Below are 22,864 nucleotides of genomic sequence, written 5' to 3' on the forward strand. Positions count from 1 at the left end.
CATGACGTGGACTGTGTAAACCTTTTGAGAGAGCTCGTTTTATTTCTTTCTTTTACCTTTTCTACACCTTATCATACCATGACCTCCTCCGCAGAACTCGACGGACTCTCGCTAGGCCAGCTCTTCAGCCAAGGCCAATCCATATTGACAGAATTAGAAGACTCACCTTTGTCCAGCATTGACCCAGCATACCAAGCACAAGTCGCAAAAGGGTTTCAAATGCTCTCACGCGCTGACGACTTGGTGTCCAAGCTTGCCATCTTTAGTGATAACGAGCTACTAGACGATATCAACACCAACGATCTCAAGTTTCTGCTGATCCCTGCCTACTTGGGTAACTTGACATTGAAGATCAATAGCCCAGACAGACGATCTGTATTAGACAAATCCAGAGACTATCTACAAAAGTTTTTGAGTGCCTGTCAAGATCATGCACTGATTCAAAAGCAAGACTTGAGCCTGATGGAGCAGTTACAACACAAGGCGCCCAACGTGGCGGCATCACAGCAACGTGATCAAAAGATTGCTCGATTCAAGCGTGAACGTGCTGTCAAACAACACATTGCGCAACTTCGTCAGCAGCTGGATGCCGTAGGCAACAAGGAAGATGAGGACCGCGATGTGGATGATATGGAGCGAGAGTGGGTAGAGGCATTGATCGAATTAGAGATATTGAAGGCATTGGAGAACTGGCATGCGATCGAACAAGAGATGGTCATGGTGAAAGAAATGGAAGCTATGAAGGAGATGAGAGAAAAGACAGGACGAGATACATCCGCAGACAGCCGAGAGGCACCGCAGACAAGTCGAGCCAACTGGGGCAAAGATAAACCCATGCTGAGCAAGGAGGGCAGACCACTTCAACCCTTTGTGATTATGAACAAACGAGAGCAGCTCAAGAGCCAAGTATTTGGATATGGTCATAATCTGCCAACCATGACCATTGATGAATACCTGGATCAAGAAATGGAAAGAGGCAATATCATTCAAGGAGGGTAAGCATCTTGTCATGGCCCGAGACATGTAGGTACTGAAATTAATTTCTAGTGGAGAAGAACCTGAAAAGCCAGAAATTGATGATAACGATTACGATGCTCAAGATGCCGAAACCATGAAGAAGCGAGAGTGGGACGAATTTGTCGAAGCCAATCCCAGAGGAGCAGGCAATCGAGGCAACAAAGGATAATGGAAATATAGGAGGTATAATCTCTTTGGATGGCTTGCTAGAAGAGATAAGCATTGTAGAGATAGCCACTTTATATGTCTGCTGTTGAATCAAGCCAGAAAATGATGTGATCAGGTTGAACAATCGAGATGCTGCATGCTGATTTCCAGTCACTTTTTTTTTTCTGCTGGCTGGTTTAAATAAACTTTTGATCATCTTTCATTTCCTTCCTTCCTTCTTTTTTCATTTTCGCAAACAACATTTTCTAGTAATGAGCAACCACGACATTGAACGCATCAAGAGCTTGCTTGGTACACACGAGGATTTTCCTCAAAAGGTACCGACAATAAAACAGTAGTAGGAGGCTTGGACAGATTGCTAACATCTTAAGCGTATTAGGGTATTGTGTTCAAGGACATGTTCCCTGTTTTCCAAGACCCCACTGCTGTCGAAGCTCTCATCTGTAACATCGTTCATCACATCAACTCTACCTATACCGAAAATATCGATGCTGTTGTTGGTAAGTAGCTTAAAGAAAGTGCTCTCAAATGCAATCAAAAGATTGAACCATATGAAATGGCGGCAGGTCTCGATGCTCGTGGTTTCTTGTTTGGCCCTTTGATTGCCCTTCGTTTGGGTGCTGCTTTCGTTCCCGTTCGTAAGCAAGGCAAGTTGCCTGGAGAGTGTGCCCAAGCTACCTATGTCAAGGAGTACGGAGAGGTAAACGATAGTTTGGCATTGGGTGAGATACGGGAACATAGGGATTAATCGAATTGGGATGTGTAGGATGTTTTTGAGATCCAAAAGTCTGCTCTTAAGGAAGGCCAAAATGTCATTGTCATTGATGATTTGATTGCCACTGGTGGTTCTGCTGCTGCTGCTGGTGAACTCATCAAGAAGTGCAATGCCAAGACCATTGAGTACGTCTTTGTGATGGAACTTGACTTCTTGAACGGCTCCAAGGTCTTGGATGCTCCCGTTTACTCTTTGATTCACTTGTAAAATGCCTATTATATATTTTATTCATAACGCCATAAAGAGAGTGTATTTTTAGATAAGGTTTTTTTTCGATAATAAAAAATCGCACGCAAAAAAACATGTAATACAATGCCTAGTTGTTCAAGTAGTACACTAATTCATTTGTTGCAACATTGCTGCATTCGAGTATAAAAAATATCCAAAAAGGAAAAATCGTCCTTGTTTAAGCCCCTCTGGGCATCTGGATTGTGCGCAACCAGAAGCATTGCATGCAAAAGATCGATCTTATGGCTTTAATGAACATTGCTCGAGCCATTGCTAAAAGAAGGAGGCATTAACGCCTTGAATCCCGTCAATATAATCAAGCTATCCGCCTGAATGTGCTTAACATACACATTGGTGAACCTGCTAGCATATTAAAATCAGGACTGTAGCCTAGTGTTATCATCATACTCGACTTGGTATAAATAAACCTGATGAAAAACTAATGTATTTATTATGTACTACTGTATATTTATTAACTATCTAGAATACCCTATTCATGTAGACAAATACCTGACCCCTTTTCCAATAAAGCCATTTCTCATTTTCTTCAATGAACGCCCATCTGTTAACGGTGTACCATTATACGGGAACCCTGGAAACGGCCTGTAATGATGAATTTGACTTTTCTCGGATACTCCACATCTGCTTTAGTGGAAACAGCTCATGTCGAGCCAGACTATATACTAGCGTTGCGTCTTACCATTCAAATGTATGCAAAACACAGTGAAATCTGGATTTATTTGAGCAGCAATTTCTCGTGTTAGAAGCCGTTTTAGACCACCAGAATAAAACCAAACAATCACTCTCAACTAACATTTACTTACTGGCACGTTTGCTCAACTTTTTTTTGGGGCCTAAAACAAATCATCAAAAATTGACCCAAAACCATGAGGGGTACCTCATGGAGAACATCAAGAAATCAATTGATCGCATTTTTCGTCTCAAAAATGAAGACATTTACTAAGGTATATATTGGACCAAAATGATTCTCTTGATTCAAAGAAGCCTCTGAAAACCCGTTCTTGAAATCTTCATATGTAAAATCTCGCTATTTCGGCCATAATCGTCATTTCGTATTTTCGACAATTGCTCAATAGATTTATTTAACATAACTCTTGTAATTAATACCATTAAATGCGCCTTGAAAAGTACTTGCAGAAATCTTAAGGGTATACGACTGAACCATCACAACTTACATAGTCGAATTTAGCAAATTAGTCGAACTCGAGTCAAATTATATCAAATCTGTCCAATCTGAATCAAAAAGTCGAGCGGTAATTAAACTGGTTCGGGTGGCAGCAGCTGGTGGCTACACGCCTGGCTCGTGAACGCCATCGATGATTGAGTAGCTAATAAGAGGGGGATCCATATGGAAAAAGGCTGTTTTTTGGCATGCAATAGTTATAGGAATATCACGTATTGATTGTTTACATTTCCCTTACCATATTTATGTGCGAATCAAGCAACGTAAGCAAATGCATTTTACTTGGATTTTAGAAATACACAGCCCATCGCATCATCATGCTTGTATGCGTTTTGGTAGATGCGATTACAAACATAGATACACACATATACATATATTCTTTTCAGATAGATGAGAACGAATTGCACGTCTTGAATTCTTGGTTGTAGTGCACAAGATGCAACATCTCGACCTGTTACAAAAGTACAAACTAGATAAATTTACATATAAAGCAACATGTTATTGGCCAAAACGCAACCACACAACAAAGATGGCTCTCCTTTTTCCCCGCTAGTTTTTGGTAACTATTTTTGCGTGTGCTTTTTCTTTGGCTTGGGTGTGAATATTTGCTCTTTCTCTCTTTCTTTCTTTTCAAAAAAAAAACACAGCTTTCAAATAAGAAAGATACAAGAACAAATGGATACCTCACGAAATACGCATTATTCCTCTTATCCTTATCAGCAATCCAGTAGAGCCCAAGGCCCAGCACCACCATCTAAAGAAATATACCAATACGACGCACCTTGGTTGACTTATGCTTTGGATTGGTGCAAAACACCCATAGAACAAAAGAGCTTCAGGCTTGCTGTTGGTAGTTTTATTGAAGACAGCAACAACAAGGTACGGATATACAGCCTCATTAACTCCACATTTTTATACTGACTATAATATCGTTATCATCCATCATCAGCTTCAAATTATTTCACGTACCGATTTACTTGATGCCAACTCACAAATAGATCAACGAAACGATTTCACACCTGTTGCTGAAGCAGATTCTTATTATCCTATTACAAAAGTGCTTTGGGAGCCACGAAAGGTTAGAGCTTGAAGAAGGGGAAGAGCGTGCATTGTTGAAATTCCATCTGACATCTTTTCTTTTTTGGTTTGATATGCTAGAATGATGCCAGAAACAGTGATCTTTTAGCTACTACAGGTGATATTTTACGAATTTGGGAACTTGTTGATGATCCTAGACATGGACAAAGCAACTCGATCAATAGCTCAAGCAGAGCCAACAGCAACAATCATCACCACATGCAACAACTAGTCAAGAAGGCAGAACTTGTTAATGTAAACCACCACCCTCACTTGTATACACCACATTTCGATTAACTATTTGTTATACTGTAGATGAAACAGTCTGATTTTTGTGCGCCCTTGACCTCGTTTGATTGGAATGAAACTGATCCTTCTCTGGTTGTAACATCCAGTATTGACACAACATGCACAGTTTGGAACGTCGAGACTAGCCAAGCAAAAACGCAACTTATTGCCCACGACAGCGATGTGTATGATGTTGCTTTCATGCACGGTTCTGCTGATACATTTGCCAGTGTGGGCGCTGATGGCTCGGTTCGGTTGTTTGATTTACGTTCATTGGAACACTCCACTATCCTGTACGAAGCTCAACCTACACCCAATACCCGCATTGGAAACAATGCTAGTATACCTTTATTACGTCTCCAATTCAGTCGAATGAACTCGAACCTATTAGCGACATTTCATATGGATTCTGCTGTGGTACAGATCTTGGACATTCGCTATCCTAGCGCACCTGTTGCAGAGCTCTCAAAGAGCCATAGTGGAAGCATCAATTGTTTAAGCTGGTCTCCTACCGAGTCAGGTCAAATTGCAACTGGCGGCGATGATTCTCAAGTGCTTGTTTGGAACATCAACCAAGGCTCAAACGACAGTCGATCCTACTACCAAAGCACACAACAGCGCTACAGCCATCAGCCACCCCGTTCAGTTCAAGATCCTCTTTTGGCCTATGTTGCTGATGCAGAAGTTAACTCGTTGACATGGAGCAAGTCTGCTCCCGAATGGATCGGCGTTGGTTTTGGCAAAACGATTCAAGCACTCAGAGTGTAGTGTAATTTGAATGGAATAAAAAGTTATATATTTATATGAGATGTATATATGTAAATGTGTGTATGAGTATATTTTACAAGGCTAGTTATTAGGTACAGGTGTTTTTTGATATTACTATGGTACATTATTAGGATTGCCATGCAATGATGGATGCGATTAGAAAAGAGAGCAGCAAAACTGAAGACACATTAGCCCATCAACCATAGACGCATGCAATATCGCCTGCTTACCTGAGAGAAATCCCCAATCTCTTATACCAGTCCAAATCTCGTCTCTTCTCCAAGCAGCTTTGATCTTTTTTTCCAACTCGAATAATCTTGTGTCTATACTGATAGCTTTGCGGTATTTCTCAAATCGATATTTCTGCATACTGTTCTTCTTTTTGTTTATTTTTACTTTCTGTTCGTTTTCAACCACTCTCTCCTGGACGGATCTCATCTCTGGTATATTATCCTTGAGCAATGCTGAAATGGAATAGTAAATAGCGTCCATCTGTGTCTGCATCCACTGGCATTCGTCCTGATATTTGATAATCTCTTCTTGCTTGATTGTGATCTTTTTCATCTCCTTTTCAATTGCATCTTGCATACGTTCAATGTCCTGATTGATGTAGACGACCGCTTCCTGCATTGATCTAGTTATTGCTAGGTGAGGACAATCAAGCCATAAACACAATGAGTCAAAGACTTACACATATCTATCGTTTGAAAATGCACCTTGAGGCTCATTGAACACCTTGACATGGTTACTATGCTGCACTTGATTCGCACTCTCATTGATGTACACCTTTTTAACCGGTTTCTTCTCCTTCTTTTTTGATGACACCACAAGATTGGCAACTTCAGAGTCATCAGATAAAGCTGGTTGAGGCGGTTGCTGTTGACTATTGTCACGTGCAAGTTCCCTGGAAGGATCAATAATGCGAATAGATGCTAATTGTAGAAAGTCTGTTACGGCTTGCTCTTATTTTTACAGTAAACAGAATATACCATTGTCGTCCATTAAAAAATCGTCTCCATCGCTCATATCCGTTGCATTCGACATTTTTTTGTATTTCTCAACAAATCGAGTTTTGCTGGATTGTTGCTTTAGTCGGTTCACAAAGTTTGAAAGCGTTGGCTTCCGAACGATGGGCTGGATAATGGAATTGTACGGATTGGAAACGACATGATCAAACGGCGGGATATTATCCAATGATGTGTTTGAAATGTTGCTATTTCTACCTCTATCTTGATTGATATAGTTGCTGACTTCTTCAAATTCCATCGCTTCTTGGAGGGAGAATACTAAAAAGAGAGAAGGGAAAAAAAGAAAAAACGTAAAATCATTGGTCTTATTTATATTCAAGTTGCTTACACTTAAGCACACGTGAAATAAAAATCGATGATGGTAGTTACACATGGTCACAGAGTCGCTGCTATGAAGCTGCTACTAGTCGTGTATGAAAGACATCACAACTGATAGCATCAACATGGATGGAACAGCGGCACATCTAAACAAGAGCCGAATCACTTTTGAAGCGTCTATTGAACAACATTTCCTATTGCAGGAAATGTTGTTGATGAGATCAAGGCACGCATTGTTTAACCTAAATGTTGAGTCTCAATTCATTTAGGAACCACTGTGAATCATTTCCAGCAGGGTCTCTGTAAATGCATCCTATAAAGATCAATGTAAAGCAACAGTAAAGCATTACAGACACGCGTCTAGTTTTATTTTTGTAATAAACCTAATAATTCAACTGCTTGATCTATGATATTCCAAAAGATGGACAATCTCTTGATGGGTATGAGCAACACAACCTGCTAAAGAGACGAATGCTCTGCTTTGACGATTCAACACGGCACCAATGAGTTGTGGAGAAAATGAAGCGTTTGTCTCTAAGCTATTGACCGTCTGTTCAAGCGTGGATACTGTCTCTGATAACTGATTTATTCTCTTTTCCATGTTGATGGTTGTGTTTTCAAAGAGTTTCCCATTCTCACTACCACCGAGCATGTTTCTTGATTGCAGGACATCACTAGCACTATTAACTTCCAGACGATGCCCCATGGTTTGCGAAATGAGATGATCTATGCTTTTATCTGTAGCTTCCAACTTCTCGCTTAAAGTCATGACATCCTATTCAAGCGAACCAAGTTGATTTATGCCCTCATGATCAGCGTAAAATACTTACTCTGTTCAGCATGGTGGTTTTATCATTTATTGACTTCAGTGTAGACCCAAAAGATGAATCAAAATTTTGCTTTACTTTGTCCTTCTTGTCAATCTGCTCTTTGATAAATTGAGAAAGCAATGCCAAGTCATGTCGCCTTTCATCAGGAAGCTCCCAGTAACGGGTTTTGTAGGTGGTTTGATCGGTGTCAGGAACTGGAGATAGGAATTGAGGTTGTAAGGCAACGCTAGAAGCTTTTCTTTTAATTGCTTTGAAGACTGTCTTCAAATCGCTGTATCTTACCTAAAGGTATCCATTGTAGCGCTTGGAAGTGGACTGATCATTGAAGATCGGGCATAATCATCCGTATAGCTGACTGCATTGAAGGCAGGAGATGCAGTTGTAGGCTCGCATGGCTGAGTAATTATGCTTGGATGACTGAAGGGCTATAGAAATGAGGCCTCTGCTATACTATAACTGAGTCTATTGTCTGTATTAAGTTGAGATAAGGCTGTTGGAATATGGCAGTTGACTGAACTAGACGCAAGCGACGCATTTGGGATCCTATAACTGCTTTCATTGTCTGCACAAGGTATAGATGAAGCCTTTGGAGTATTAAAACTGATGCTATTGTTTACACTAGGTTTGGAGAATTTATCAGCACTGTGGTCTTTTCTAATAGCCACGGAATTCATCTTTGAGGTAGCCTGTACAAGTTGTGTCTTCTTATGACAATCTTCCAATGCTGCAGTTCGTTGACGCTTTCGCCTAGTATCAGTTCTCTTTCTAGGAGCACTTGAGACGAAAAAGAGGTAAGCTACAGCATCTAATCGAAAATGCTTTACGGTACCTCATTTTAAACTGATAGTCGAACGAAAAAGAAAAAACGAAAAGGTTATAAACATTTAGAGCAGTGTGCTCGTATAAAACGACTGCCCGAACAATGATAAGTGCAAGATGGCAGAGATCACCGCCTTGGGTTAGCTGTCTCTCTCTGAAGATGATGTTTATGTTGAACCATCTGTCTCTGTACATGCCAGAAGCTTGAGGCTTGCATACGCTACAAATAGCTCGAGTTGCACAAGATGTTCGAAATTAACGATATTGCCGTAATCTCTTATACGACAAGGCAGAGTATATGCGTACGCTTTGCATTGCTTATTTCTGCAAACCTTAAAAGCCATCTATTCAGTAAGGAAAATGCTACAGTTGCATTCGTTAAAACGCTGGCATATGAAATGACCATGGCAAAACGAAGCTTGCGTTGTGTTCCTGAGATGCTCATGAAATATGCATTATTAAAGTGAACCATTCGCCATCTTTGAATTGCGAATCTTCCAGACATCAATATCAGCTATCTCTTCTATAGCTTTCTACAAATGTTTGAGCCACGGCTGTTTGATTAGACAAGTTCGCAACAATTTCAATCATATGATGTCTGTAAAACGTGAAAAACGAATCGAGATGATACTAATCGACAATCACAACAGCCATAGAAGGCAATTTCGGGAAAACCCTTGTTTGCCATTTGATTTAATCAATGCAGATTTCAAGCATATTACACAGCTCTTTCGGTATTCACCACAACAACCAAGGAATTTTTAAAGAAACTGCTTTCGCATCAAATACCTCATGTAGCCTCTATAAAAGGAATTTATTTTCAAAAATCAAATAGTGGCTAATCCACCTGGAGAAGCATTGTCATACACAATTTAGGCTTTAGGCAAAGTTGTCCAGACTTTGCACTTTTCCATGAATGTGTCTAGGCTTCCGTATTACACTTGATGGTACCAACAGCACGCAATCAATGAGCATTTAACAATTGATCTACCGACTGCATCCACATAGAGGCAAAAGTATCAAGTAATTGGCTTCCATCAAGCAATATAGGATTTAGATGAGAGCTTTTTGATTCATACTGTCGCTCCTTGTGCAACATGAACTTGTGTTTGGAACTCTGTCTAACCAGATCTGTCTATAGAAATGAAGGATACACACAAATCCTGTATTAATAAATCGGTAGTGCAATGTAATGTCTACTTTGGTCACAACAGCCAGAACCTGTAGCTCAATGCAATGCACCATGCGCTTGTGTATTTGTATTTATGTTCATGTCATGTACTTTCAACAGTGGCTGCAAAGAGCGGGAGGGGAGGTGTTGTGTGAGTTACCTGGTTTAGTAATTGCATTTGTATTACATTCAATGTGAAGCGGAAAGGCAAAAGAGTTAAATGATTTGTATCGCTTTTAATTGCCACCATAACAAGAAACACTATATGTTATAAATGAGATACATATATGAAAACATGGATTCTAAGGAAAGAAGAGCCACCACGGATGGAAACACCAGAACAACATGAGAAATCCCTCTTTCCAGGCCCTTTTTATAGCAGAAACACAAGGCGACATTTTACTGGGTTCACAATAGATTCCCCATCTTGGCAAGAGAACAGCATTTCAGTTTATAGTTGTATAAAATACTGTACGAATAAAAGGGAGAGCCTGCGCTATGTGCTTGTATTAATAGAAGCTCTTATTTATCTACACGTGGTGAGTTTCTTTATACCCTTCGAGGCTGGTGAGCTACATTTGTATTTCAACAAATGACATCGACACACTCCTTGAACCTCGCTTGTTACACATTCAGTGATTAAGAAACTGCCCTGAACGCCCGATTTTTGTTTTGTCTGTTTCTCTCTCTCTCTCTTTTCTCACCCTTTCTTTCTTTCTACCTTCCTTTACAATCATCTACTACTCTTACCATTCACCCATCACCCATCAACATGGACCAATCAGCACCGACTGCAGTGATGGAAAATATGCGTTCGCCTACGCTGGAAGCGCTGTGCCATGATCTGGATATGTTTATCAATGAATTGACTGTAAGCTCTGCCAAAAATCGGTCTTCAACCTCTATCAGCGAAACGAAACACCACAATTACAAAGAGATAACTCCTCTTGAACTCGATAAATCAATGGTTTGTAACCCCAAATGAAGAAAGTTGTGTGTTTAATAACGAGTAGTTACAGAAGGGATTCCAAGATGACTACTACACAAACAACACACCCGCAGCAGATCAAGACGAGTCAGAGTTTTATCAAGACGAAAGTCCTGGATACTCACCTGTATTGGAAAACTACACCAGATTCAGTGAATACGCACCTGTGAATGATGTGGCAGCTACTGTACCCAAAGTGTCCCACACTCCTCCAATGTCACCTAGTTTTCTACGAGTTAGCCACAATAGTACTACCAGCAACAGCAGCAGCAGCAATAATGGAACCGACTATTTTAGACAATCCAATGACGAGTATGTATTCACTACTCGATCTAGCTCGCTGAATCGTGCTACTTCCTCCTCGTCAGGAAGATCCATCGTCCACTTGAACAACAACCGCATGGTGCCTCCGTCACCCAACAAGGCAATCTTTTCAAATCCAACATCTCCATTAGCATTCGAAATCAACACTATAGAAGAGTCAGTCAGGGAGATACCCAATCACGCCTTATTATCCTACATTGCCAGCCACTTTATCAATGCTGTTGCATTACTCAACCAACGTAGACGCATCTACTGTTCAGCAGAATACCCACTAAGCTTTACCGGAGAGGAGGCCATTGTAAGTGCTGCATTCTATTTACACAAAGTAAGAGAACTGACAAGGTGCTCTATAGGACATGATCCGAGGGTTTTCTCCTTCTGGATTGAAAGATAGCATCTACTTGGACGTGGCTCAAAGTCTCATGTACTGCAAACCTGCGCTTATTGTGCCTACTGATAGCTCGGAAAAATCTATCCGCAAAAAGCGAATTTATAATTCACCTACTGAAATGTATACCTTAGTTGAAGCCGCCTTGGATGAGGATATTCAAGGTATTTATACCCCTTTTACCCGCTGTTATTCCATGAGCTGTCTGCCTGGACAGCCTGGTTGTTACTCTGCATCTTGTCCAAACAAGGTCTATTCCTTGAATGGCTATATTTTCAAAAAACCAACTGCTGTTTCGGTCGTGTCCTCTTCTTCGCATGATACGGTAAGCAGTAGCTCTATTTGTGGGGGGGGGTGCAATTTGATTCTAACGCAATGTATTTAGACTCTCTCACGTGCTTGGTCAGCTACCATCGCAAAGGACATTTTGAAATCCATGCCTGATGATGAAATCAAGAGACAGGAAGCCATTCATGAAGTAATTTACACAGAGGATGATTATGTTCGAGATTTGAAGATTTTGGATGTGGTGAGTGCTTTTAAGGCAAGATGCAGTGTATCAATCACAGGCACTGATAATTGTTATACAGGACTTTGCCAAAGAATTGCTCGCTTCCCAATCGATTGAAGAGTCTCGCAAACAAGAGTTCCATGACAAGGTGCTAAATAACTATCAAGAGATCCTTGAGATCCATGATGCGCTGTACAAGGAGCTGCGAGATTATCAAGCCGTGTGCCAATCTACCAGCGGCATTGGGCTGGTAGACAAGATTGGCGATATTTTTTTACGTCATGTTCATCGCTTCATGGATGCCTATCTCAAATACGGCCCACATGTTGTGTTGGCTGAGTACTTTGCCAAAGTGGAATCTGAAACTAATATGGTGTTTAGACACTTTATCAAAGCCCGAGAACAGTTAGCTCAATGTCGTCGCCTACCGTTTCGCCATTTCATCATCCTACCAGTAACTCGACTGCAGCGCTATTCCCTGCTCCTGGGTGCCGTATTGAAAAAGACACCAGATGATAGTCCAGACAAGCAATATTTGACAGAATGCATTGACATTATCAAAAGTGTGGCATCGAAAATGGATGAAGGCACACTAAAGACCAAAAACACACTTCGCATCTACGAGATCAACAGCCGCATTCGATGCAAGCCAGATGAACCACATAATTTGGACTTGTTGAAGCCAGGTCGTCGTTTGCTACAAGAAGGCATACTGACTCGCAAATCCCACATGGTAGTGGAGACCGTAGAATTGTCAGTGTTTTTGTTTGACCATTTGCTGCTGTTCACCAAAGCAAGGAAATCAGCTACCAAAGAAAACGATGTCGAGTATCATGTCTCAAAGCGACCCATCCCAATGGAACTACTACATATGCAAGAAGCAACAGAAGGATTCTCTATGGGCATGCGAAATATGAGCAGCACCTACTCGACTCAGTCTAGCACCACCACCATGCTCCCTTCCTCCTCTCCATTCGGCGTGAGCTACCCCATCCTGCTCTCTCATCTTGGACGCAGAGGTGCTGATTATCTGCTGTATGCTGAAAGTGCTGCAGCTCGTCTGGAGTGGAAGGAAAAAGTAGTTGAGGCAAAAGCAATGTTGGAAATGGCAGACTTGGAAAAACGTGTGTTTGAAATAAGAACATTGAGCGATACAACATTTGCTGGTTCAAATCATCAATCGCCTCATAACCACGGCAAAGTCACTTGCACAGTTCCGTTCAGTAAGTAGTGGATAGAGTGGCAAAGGAGCATCATTAACTTTATATGATAGTGGGTCCAACGGGTATTCGCATGATTGCAGTGGGCACTCAACAGGGAGTCTGGATGGGCATTGAAGGAGACACCAACACCATCAAGCTTGCTTTGGCTATTTCTGACGTGCAGCAAATTGCTGTCTTGGAAGACCACCATATCTTTTTGATTTTATCCGACAAGACCTTGTACGCTTATGCCTTGGACTCACTCATACCAAAAGACAACACGCGCAAACTAGCCAACGACAAGCCGCATCAAAAGATTGCACAGCACATCTCCTTCTTCCATTCAGGCATTTGCAATGGCCGCACCATCGTCATTGCAATGAAGAAGCGAGGCGTGGATAGCAACTTCAAAGTGTTGGAACCTGTGTGTGGTGATTTGCGAGATCCCAAGAGCAGCAAGTTTTTTGCCAAATCTGGTCTATTCAGCAAGATGCCATCTTGGTTCAAGAGCTCCATGGAATTTTACATTGGCACTGAATCTTACGCTATGCACTTTTTGAAAGCGCGTGTCGTAGTGGTGTGTGCTCGTGGCTTTGAAATCATCAATCTGGAAGCGCTCAACATGAACCGCAATTTGCCCGACATGACAAACCCTGATTTTGCGTTTGTTCAGCAACGTGGAGAAGATTTGCGGCCGTTGGGCATGTACCGTTGTAGAGAACACTATCTGCTGTGTTATGATGCTTTTGCGTTCATGGTCAATGTGCATGGCGCCTTTGTGAAAGATGCTGCTCTGATTCAATGGGAGGGTGTGCCCCAATCTGTGGCATTTTATTACCCGTATGTCATTGGGTTCGATGCTCGATTTATAGAAATTCGCCATGTTGAGACAGTAAGTGAGATACATTCCAGTGAAGACTTACAAACTAACGTGGGGCTTTAGGGTGAATTGATTCAAGTGCTAGCCGGTAATCACATGCGTTGTCTGCAGTTCATAAACAACAATATTGCACCAGTGATCCATGGCTGCATGGCTCATCCATTCAAGCCTGAATTCCAGTATATTTTCCAACTAGCTGGTACCTTTGAACCACCTGTTTAATTTCTCCCATCTAGCTATTATGTATTCTTCTCTTTTTCTTCTTTTCAGTTCATCATCATATCTCATATTGTTACTTTTAATATTTATTTACCAAAGCTTGTAATTCAAAATGTGCCTCTTTTGTTGATTCAGCTTCTTGCTGTAATTTGGTAGTCCTTGAGAACGTCTCTAAAAATTGCTTTTTTTCAGATGTATGTTGCTTTAGATACTGAGTGTAGTATGCAAGACGATATATTGTTCTTGAATGAAGCCAATATCTGTACGCGCAATGCCTAAATTTATACTTGTTTAATATAAACAATGGCTTGATTTGTAAATTATTAGGCATCTTGCCATGGATTTGGATCTTGACAGCACCATGTAGGTATGAAGACTGTTGGAAAGATCAGATTACGAAGAGCACTGGTCATTATCATCAAATCAGAGAAGAAAGTACATAATCCACCCTGCCTTAACTCTAAAAAGTTCTTCATTACGTGATCTAATGTTGAATTTTATATACACAGACCTATTCCAAAATTATGCATAATTTTGATAATGCTTGCAATTTAAATTAACTGAAGAGGATAACGTTGTATTTATTACACATCAGTAAAAAGCGTAAATTCTGGGCTACCTACCTATATAGCTCTTATACAGCAATAGAAGAGGAAAAGAGTCCATATTGTCAATTTAATAGCGGGTACCTTTACCATGACTCTTCCTCGATGGGTCAATGCTATCAAATACTAAAAAAATCAATTTCTTCTGAATCAATCGAACACAGGCATTTCATGAACTGAGCAAGCTTATGCAATTTTATCCCTTGGCTAAGGCCATTTTAAACGCTATCTATTCACAAACTGCGTGAACATTGACAAGGGAATTTAGATTCTATCTTTATCAATTCATGGTTTTGTTTGCATTATTTCTCTTTAATCACTAAACTGATATAATCCTCTACTGTAACGAATGACTTTTATTAGTAGCATCTGCTCAAATTTTGCAAATTTCAAAAATCTCTCGTTTCTAATCATCAACGCATTATATCTAGAATCCAATTGCACCATCGTTTTTTACGCAAAAAATTGCTATAGAAACATGCTACTTTCAAAGCTCTAGCATCAATATTTCGAAAATCGATTTTCGATCGTCCAAAAGTTGAAAACCTCAAAATCAAAAACCTTTTGTACATCCAGGTCCTCATAGGTAAGAAAAATTAGAATCATATAAAACTGAAATATGTTGTATAATAATGATATTGGAGCAAATCCTTAGTGGGAACATTATATTGGAAATGCATACTTCATGAGATAATCAACATTGGAGATGCTATTTTTAAGCGGGGGAATATATATACTTTAAATTAGAAACGTTATTATTCTTGAATAAAGCAAGCTACAGTTGTCTAGTCTTAACAACAAAATTCTTCAACATGTCAGGTATCTATTGATAAATTAAAATTAACAAGTTAATATGGCCCTTTTCGTACGCTCCGATTTTTAAAATGTTTGGTCAAATGCATACATGTGTGGTGTACACATGCGAAAGCTCAACGGAGATTCAATTTCTATTGTTCTGAATGATGATCCATGAGATTCCAAAATCTATCGACCTTAGGATTACGCGTTTCTTGATAGTAAACACCCCTTCAAACTTATATAAAACTTGTAGAGAATTCAAAGGAGAATACAATGGTATTTATATCAAGTTTCTGGTGTACATTGTTCACTTGATATTTGGTACAATTGTTTTTGCGATTTTCTGACTGTTTTCTAAAGATTAATCAGTACCTGTCATCAAAACATTTGGTTAAGCATTACTAAACATTGTAGGCCAAAGAAATTCCTATTGAATGAGCTATTGCTTGAAGCTCTGGTATGACTCTGTCATAAAATATTGACAATATTGTCCTGACCAAAAAGAGGTCACCCAGATTTTTCGCTTGCTATCACAGGCAGATTTCGAAGAAAAATCCATGATTTTGCTTGATACTCTTTTTTGACCATATCTCAACAAATACTCACTGGATTCGCACAAAACAAAGACCATTCGATAGCTCTATGTTATATCCATTATGATATAAAAGTTTTAAGTGCCAGTTGTACGTTCTCTTTATAAATTTGCTCAAAATTATATATTTTATGAGCTACAAGCAGGGGATATTCAACTTTTTTTATATTTACCTATAATAACCATGCCATCGTATAGAGAATTGAAAAAGAAACAGAAGCTATTAAGTTTGAAGCTCTCGTTCACTTAGTAAAATTCAGAGATATGGCCATTTGAAAATCGGTCATTTGGAACATTTTTCGTCATTACTCATTGGCATCACTTTCCATAATCTCACATCATACATGTCCTAACCAAAAGCTGTACCCTCTACAACTTTCACTACACATACATCTCACATTCATATAGTAATTTAAAAAGTTTTGCTAGCAGCATCTATTCAAAATGAACTATTCTTTTAAATCTCCCTTTTCTCAACAGCCATTGTTAAGCACAAAGAATAAAAGGATTATTATTTGTAGCTTATAAAAAATGTTCAATTTTATAAAAACAAGAAAAGACTTATTTGAATAAGATCAGACACAAAAACTAAAGATTTATTGATGAAGACAAGAGTTATTCTATTTATACTAAGTTCTGAATGCCAAAGTAGCAATTTATCTTGTACAGCGCTTATCACATCTGGTGAACCTCAGTATTTAGATAGCTGAGATGCACTTCAATTACCATAGCTTGTCCATGTCGTTGCACAACACAGACATATCTACCCATCAAGAATACCTTAATCTTTATAGACAGTTGTAGCCCTTCTGGCACAACAGCCATGCTACCTACGCAAATTTCAATTGCACCATCGTTTAGAGGGCAAGAGCGGGAACTCAAATCAACCAAAAACTCCAAAATCGAGATTTGAAAATTTTCTGTGCCCTGATTGGCCTGTCTGCTTTCTTCTGTTGGAGATCAACATATTTATTATACACTCATCATCTCATTTTTGTTGTTATATACTCGATACAAATTAGTCACCGAAATGGTTACTGTTTGTCTTTATTTTTAAGAAATTCGAAAACCCCAATAAATGTTTGAATGCTTCAAAATCATAGATCTCACTACTTAACCTAATTTAAAGTTTTAAATGAGTATACATCAAGATCAGGTCAATCGACAAGCCAAACCTCGTCTTTCAGAATGGCAAATTGGTGGTATAGTAAACTGCCACAGAGCAGGTGTCAAAGAAAGTGTGATCTGCAAGACCATGAACCTGTCCCCGTCTACGGTAAGCACCGCGATCAAGAGGGCAGGCTCTAAAGGCACCGAATTGCTTCCAAAACGTTCTGGAGCACCATTGAAGATGGATAATAGAGATCAGAGACGGCTCGCACGTCAGCTTCGCTCTGCACCGTTGTTACCAATGAAGAACCATTTGAAGTTATGATGTGACGCCAACCCATCAATTTCAATGGATCCGTTCAGGAAGTATATGAAGCTAATTGACTTTCAATCTTATAAGACTGCACACAAACCAGCATTGACACCTGAGCACAAGCTGAAAAAGACTCTCCTGGTGCTTGGACAAAGTCGAATGGGGGCAAGAACAGTGAAGAAAGGTTGTTTGGTCCGATGAGTCCATATTCATGGTTCTCGGTAATGATGGTGGCTCTAGGGAGATCCGAAAAGAAGGTGAAAGGTACAATGATCACCACATCATCAAAACCAAGAAGTTTGGAAGTGGCTCTGTGATGCTTTGGGGATGCTTTTGGGCTGGAGGCTGCGGACCGTTAGTAGCACTTCATGGCCGAGTAAATCAGGACAGATACATCGAGTGTTTGAACAAGAGCTACTTGCCATGGATAGCTAATGTAATGAAGGATGAGGAAGGCAACTTCGTTCTTCAAGAAGATGGTGCTTCCTGTCATACAAGTAGAATTTCTACAAGTTGGAAGGAGGATCAACCACTGGTCAACAGTTTTAGCTTCTGGCCGGCTCAAAGCCCCGATTTGAATCCAATCGAACATCTGTGGGCCATCATGGAGAAGCGAATTGAGAGCAAGAGGCATCTCATTGATAATGCAGAACAATTGCTTGCATGTATCCATGAGGAGTGGAATAACTTGGATCTTGATCTGGCGGAGAGATTAGTTGCAAGTATGCCATCTAGATGTCAAGCTGTAATAAATGCAAGAGGCGGAATAGCACGCTACTAAAAGCATCGAATATAAATAAAATACTATTGTAAATAGTATATATCCAAATTTCATGTACTTCTTACGATGTTTTATTAATGACGATTTGATGTCAAAGATCAATGAATTATTTGATGCCAAAAAAAAATTGAACCCAGTTACGGTGACCAATTCGTATCGAGTGTATTTATACAGACATAACACATGTGTGGTTCGTCCTGGAATTGCGCATAATCCATATAGTGTATTGAGCACATACACATCACAGCCGTAAACACACAGACCTCACACGATGAAAATAGAAATTACCAGTAAGCTTCATCAATAATGTATGTATACGGTGTATTGTACTACTGCTTGCTAGTCTCTTTTCGTTGATGCAAAGATTTTTAGAATTAATATCATTTGTCTCGTTGGTAGTGAGGCTTCTCTACTAATGCATTGCCATATATTCAAAAAAGTTTGTTGAAATACATAAAGAAGGTAAAACTTCATTATCGTTGTTATTAGGGTATAAGTTATAATTTGACGGCAGTTACTCATTTCTTTCATCGCAGCTCAAGTAGAATGTCTTCTTGGTTGTTTTTGTCTTGTTACGGTTTTGATAACATTTACACGAGGCAAAACAACATCAGCATAGGTGGGTGGTGCAGTGGGTATATATACAGGAGACGAGGGCGAGGGAGAAGATACATCCATATCCATTATGCTATCGACATGGTCGTTTTTCAACATCTCTTCTAACGTAGGTGCAGTAGGTGTTATTGTATTCATTTCATCTGTGAATGGGTGAAGGTGATTAGTAACATAATAGTTGCTGGAGCTACTGCCAACACCCAAGTCTTCACTTTCTTGAAAATAAAATGGGATGTCTGGGTTAATGGATGGTGGAGGTTGTGGATGGTATTCCTGATTCTGCACTTGAAGCTGCTTTTCGCAGACTTGAACATCCTGTATTGATATTAAGTTCGTAGTTGAAGTTGCAGTTTCTGAGGTTGGTGTTTGCAGTGTAGTAGTATCCATACTTTGAAGGTTATCTTCAAAGCTGTAAAGAGTTTGGGTGATGCGTTCTTGTTGTGGATGATCTTTGTATACCAGGGGAATAATTTGTTTGATATCATCGTAGATCATTGGCTTCCATAACGGTTCATGTATACAAGGGTCCAGATAAATACTGCTGATAAGCTGGGCATCACGGTCAATCATACTTTCTGGAGTCGCGTTTGTACTGTTCTGCGATGCCATTACATAAAGTTCGACACCCTCATCTGGCGATGACTGTTCTGTGTTTGATGGCCCATCCACGCTGGCATTCAGATCCACCCAGGTCTTGGGCTTTTCGTTCCTTTTGAGACGCTTTAAATACAACAGATTGATGATAAACGTGATAAAAGGTAGCGGAATAAGTATGTATATCTGATCCATACCAGCCTTCAAGCTTAATATCAAGATCATCATAGCTTGGAATACAATCAGAGAAAGCATGACGATACGATATAACAGGGGCCATATTCTTCCGTACGTTTCGGTTTTCGTAACGTAAATATACATCAGCTTGTATTTGAAGGTAGTAGTGGCTAGTCCAAAATAGACCAAAGCAAACGGCAGTACAATAGGAGCAATAACCGAGTAAACCAGAGCAGCAGTGAAAAAAGAGATAATGAGTCCATAATTTTTAGCGTACTGGAAAGGAGGAGGAGATCCTATCAGATTGTCCAACTGACGAGGCGTGTATCTGTAGCTTCCCGCATAACGATTCGGTAACAAAACAATAAAGAACAACGGCGCCACTTGGAGCAAATCAAATACAACACCAACAGAACGCAGACAGACATAGTTGATCCAAAATGAAGACACGTCAGACATGTTCTTTGCGATTTGCACAATGTAATCCGAAAAGCTTTTGCTATGCAGAGTTCCAACCAAGGTCAATGCAGTAATCTGACCTACAATGCCCAGCATAATGTTGACGAGCGTAAATACCATCAGATTGTTGACTACAAAGAACATGTAGAACTTCCATATAATCTTTTGTTCGACTACTGTGTTGGTTTTGTATGCTTGCTGTCGAGATACTAGTCCAAGCAGTTCAGATAATCCCACATGGAAAAGAACCATCAACAGTGGTGTGAGATAGGATTGGATCAACCCCATAAGCAGCTGATTATTTTTGATAATTTTGTTGGATTCCTTGAACAATCGAATGAAGTTGATCAAATTCGAACTGACAGCCAACAAAGCAATAGGAATTCCCCACACAAAGAGGATAGAAAAGAAGAGACCGTATCCAAACCATCGCTTTAGCTCTGCAGTGTGTCGTTCAATGTTCATATTGGGCCAAATAATATCTTCAGGTTGTGGGGCTAGTCGTAATCTGACACATTGCCGTGTATCTACAGTTGCTCCAACCTTGTGTTGTCGCGCCATGTTTTCTTGCATAGAGATGAATGCTTTGTGTGCTGCCGATACACTGGGATACACAGCCCATCCATAGTTGCAGTTTTGTAATCTGGATCTGCTTCGTTTGATGGCTGTGCCTAATGAGAGAGCACGTTCAGTATAATAGTTGATTGCATCGGTCTTTCTTGATCTCCAGTTGAGTCGAATCGTGGGTCTCTTCAATTTAGAGATTGCCATTGCCAATTCTTCTACAAGTTGTATTGTGCTTTAGACGATATAACACTCAATTAGAATATGTCAAATGTTGTACCTGAATCGAGATTCTTATGTTTGAATTGCTCCTGTTTGACCAAAGACATATATCTGTTCATCACTCGCTCCAGGGATTTAATGATACGATTGTAGTCATTGACAAGCAAATAAAGCCGAGTGTTGTATTTCCCAGTAAGCACCTGCTGACAAGGCAATTTTGAAGTAGCTTCGACAGCCTTTTTCATTTCCACATTGGGGGTATAGATCACATTACTGCTGGATCTTCGAGGCGGCGCTTTTGACAAAGAGCTGAAATGAACGAGTAGTGTTCTATGTATCAAGTCGTCCTTTTGATGTTGTAATAATTCCGTCGCTGACATGGATGAAAGCTGTGTTTTTACTTTGGCTTCCTGCTGTGTGTAGTACTTTCGACAAAATCGAAGGAAGAGCTCGGACGATCTGCATAGCTGCAAGACGACTATGGCCGAAAAAAGCCAAGTTGCAACCGTGGGCGACCAATACCACAGCGTATTTGTCTTTTTGCTCTCTTTTCCGTACTGATAATTCATTGCTGAAATTGACATAAAGTCTAAACCGGGGGCTGGTGGCCAATCACTACATGTTGGTGTAACAAGTGGCGAATTTACAGTTAGTAAACATGAGCCTAATTTGCTACATCTCAAGTTGCACTGTACCCGGTATTGTATGTTGCTAAAATATTGACTGGAACAAACACAAACATAGATATGATAGTCAACACAATGATCAGTTGTCGAAGCATCCTTGTAAAGTAGATGAATACAAATCCATCAAATCCAATGTTTTGCAGCAGAGCATCATCCTTGATTTTGAACACAGGCTTTATCCAATCAAACCATCCTGGGCCCAGTCTTTCAGGCCTTCTTAGACTATAACATTTGAATATAAGTCAGTGGTCGGCGGCTCGTATGTTACTATGATGGCTTACTCTGATTTAGACAATTTTGTCTTGGGTGCGTATATAAAGGCGTGTCTCGGCCTCAACCAACTGAATAGAATCAGGACTGATACGGTGAAGAATAAATTAATACATAGCTGAATGATCATCGCCTTGAAGGTGACAGCATCTTCCAGCTTTTGCTGCTCTCTGAACGAGCTATCAATGTCATTCATGAACTATGTTCTCGTTTATGATTGTTATTATAAATTGCGTAGGAAAGAGAGGCAAATTGTACAGGCTCGAATTGTAGAACATAAGAAACCTCGAATCATAATTGTATGGGGCGAAGGACACTGCTGGGACACAATTTGTGTCCTCGGATTATTAAGGCTCAACCTAACTCAACTTGTCGCTTTTTGGTGGCAATAAAATGTTGCGGGACACAATTGCATTCTAAATTGTATGTGTGACCAATTTAGGAACACAACAAGCTTTCATCCAAACATTAACATAAAAGGTGATTACTCTTCAAGCAGTGGTTTCATAGAGCTATAAAAGGTGATTTTTGTCAAGACCTACCCTACTATGTTCAATAATGTTGATTTGGTGCCTGAAAAAAGCTGCGAGATCTCTTGAAGTAAAAAAAAAAAAAAAAAAAAAAAAAGTAGCATGCACTATTCAATAACCATGAAATGTGCCTCGTGTAAATGTTCAGGCAAGCAAAATACATGGGCCTTGTCAATACCTAACAGTCATCATCAAGTACTATGCTTATGGAATCAAGTACCATACTCTGTGACAAGGTATCATACGAAATCTGAGCTGTGGTAGCATGATATACACAATACATTGCCTATACGGTATTCTGCTATATGTCCAATCTCAGAGATGATAATGTTATCCTCATCAATG

At 39.9% G+C, this 22,864-nt stretch overlaps 7 protein-coding genes across 7 annotated transcripts; 4 read left to right on the forward strand and 3 right to left on the reverse strand.

Moving 5' to 3' along the window:
• Window positions 1-78: 78 nt before the first annotated feature.
• Window positions 79-1,186, forward strand: ATC70_009435 (uncharacterized protein; the record flags this gene model as incomplete). The annotated part of the gene is made up of 2 exons (XM_064828667.1): window positions 79-995; window positions 1,048-1,186. 2 exons carry the CDS (start codon window positions 79-81, stop codon window positions 1,184-1,186), a joined length of 1,056 nt encoding a protein of 351 aa, XP_064685869.1.
• Window positions 1,187-1,436: 250 nt separating this feature from the next.
• Window positions 1,437-2,167, forward strand: ATC70_009436 (uncharacterized protein; the record flags this gene model as incomplete). Its single annotated transcript, XM_064828668.1, has 4 exons — window positions 1,437-1,502; window positions 1,565-1,685; window positions 1,752-1,885; window positions 1,952-2,167. The coding sequence occupies 4 exons, from the start codon at window positions 1,437-1,439 to the stop codon at window positions 2,165-2,167; spliced, it is 537 nt and encodes a 178-aa protein (XP_064685870.1).
• A 1,900-nt stretch (window positions 2,168-4,067) lies between these two features.
• RPL16A_2 (60S ribosomal protein L16A) lies at window positions 4,068-5,525 on the forward strand (the record flags this gene model as incomplete). Its single annotated transcript, XM_064828669.1, has 4 exons — window positions 4,068-4,271; window positions 4,342-4,470; window positions 4,551-4,724; window positions 4,785-5,525. The coding sequence occupies 4 exons, from the start codon at window positions 4,068-4,070 to the stop codon at window positions 5,523-5,525; spliced, it is 1,248 nt and encodes a 415-aa protein (XP_064685871.1).
• Window positions 5,526-5,652: 127 nt separating this feature from the next.
• On the reverse strand, window positions 5,653-6,791 carry ATC70_009438 (uncharacterized protein; the record flags this gene model as incomplete). The annotated part of the gene is made up of 4 exons (XM_064828670.1): window positions 5,653-5,702; window positions 5,756-6,159; window positions 6,217-6,457; window positions 6,515-6,791. The coding sequence occupies 4 exons, from the start codon at window positions 6,789-6,791 to the stop codon at window positions 5,653-5,655; spliced, it is 972 nt and encodes a 323-aa protein (XP_064685872.1).
• Window positions 6,792-7,262: 471 nt separating this feature from the next.
• Window positions 7,263-7,997, reverse strand: ERT1_5 (Transcriptional regulator of nonfermentable carbon utilization; the record flags this gene model as incomplete). The annotated part of the gene is made up of 3 exons (XM_064828671.1): window positions 7,263-7,646; window positions 7,702-7,927; window positions 7,984-7,997. 3 exons carry the CDS (start codon window positions 7,995-7,997, stop codon window positions 7,263-7,265), a joined length of 624 nt encoding a protein of 207 aa, XP_064685873.1.
• A 2,466-nt stretch (window positions 7,998-10,463) lies between these two features.
• ATC70_009440 (uncharacterized protein) lies at window positions 10,464-14,206 on the forward strand (the record flags this gene model as incomplete). The annotated part of the gene is made up of 7 exons (XM_064828672.1): window positions 10,464-10,658; window positions 10,711-11,301; window positions 11,357-11,716; window positions 11,777-11,920; window positions 11,982-13,125; window positions 13,176-13,996; window positions 14,048-14,206. The coding sequence occupies 7 exons, from the start codon at window positions 10,464-10,466 to the stop codon at window positions 14,204-14,206; spliced, it is 3,414 nt and encodes a 1,137-aa protein (XP_064685874.1).
• Window positions 14,207-18,939: 4,733 nt separating this feature from the next.
• On the reverse strand, window positions 18,940-22,185 carry ATC70_009441 (uncharacterized protein; the record flags this gene model as incomplete). The annotated part of the gene is made up of 4 exons (XM_064828673.1): window positions 18,940-21,029; window positions 21,092-21,648; window positions 21,729-21,941; window positions 22,001-22,185. The coding sequence occupies 4 exons, from the start codon at window positions 22,183-22,185 to the stop codon at window positions 18,940-18,942; spliced, it is 3,045 nt and encodes a 1,014-aa protein (XP_064685875.1).
• Between the last annotated feature and the right edge of the window lie 679 nt (window positions 22,186-22,864).

This window comes from Mucor velutinosus (genome assembly GCF_035048745.1).
Source record: "Mucor velutinosus strain NIH1002 chromosome Unknown tig00001563, whole genome shotgun sequence".
Lineage (NCBI taxonomy): Eukaryota > Fungi > Mucoromycota > Mucoromycetes > Mucorales > Mucoraceae > Mucor > Mucor velutinosus.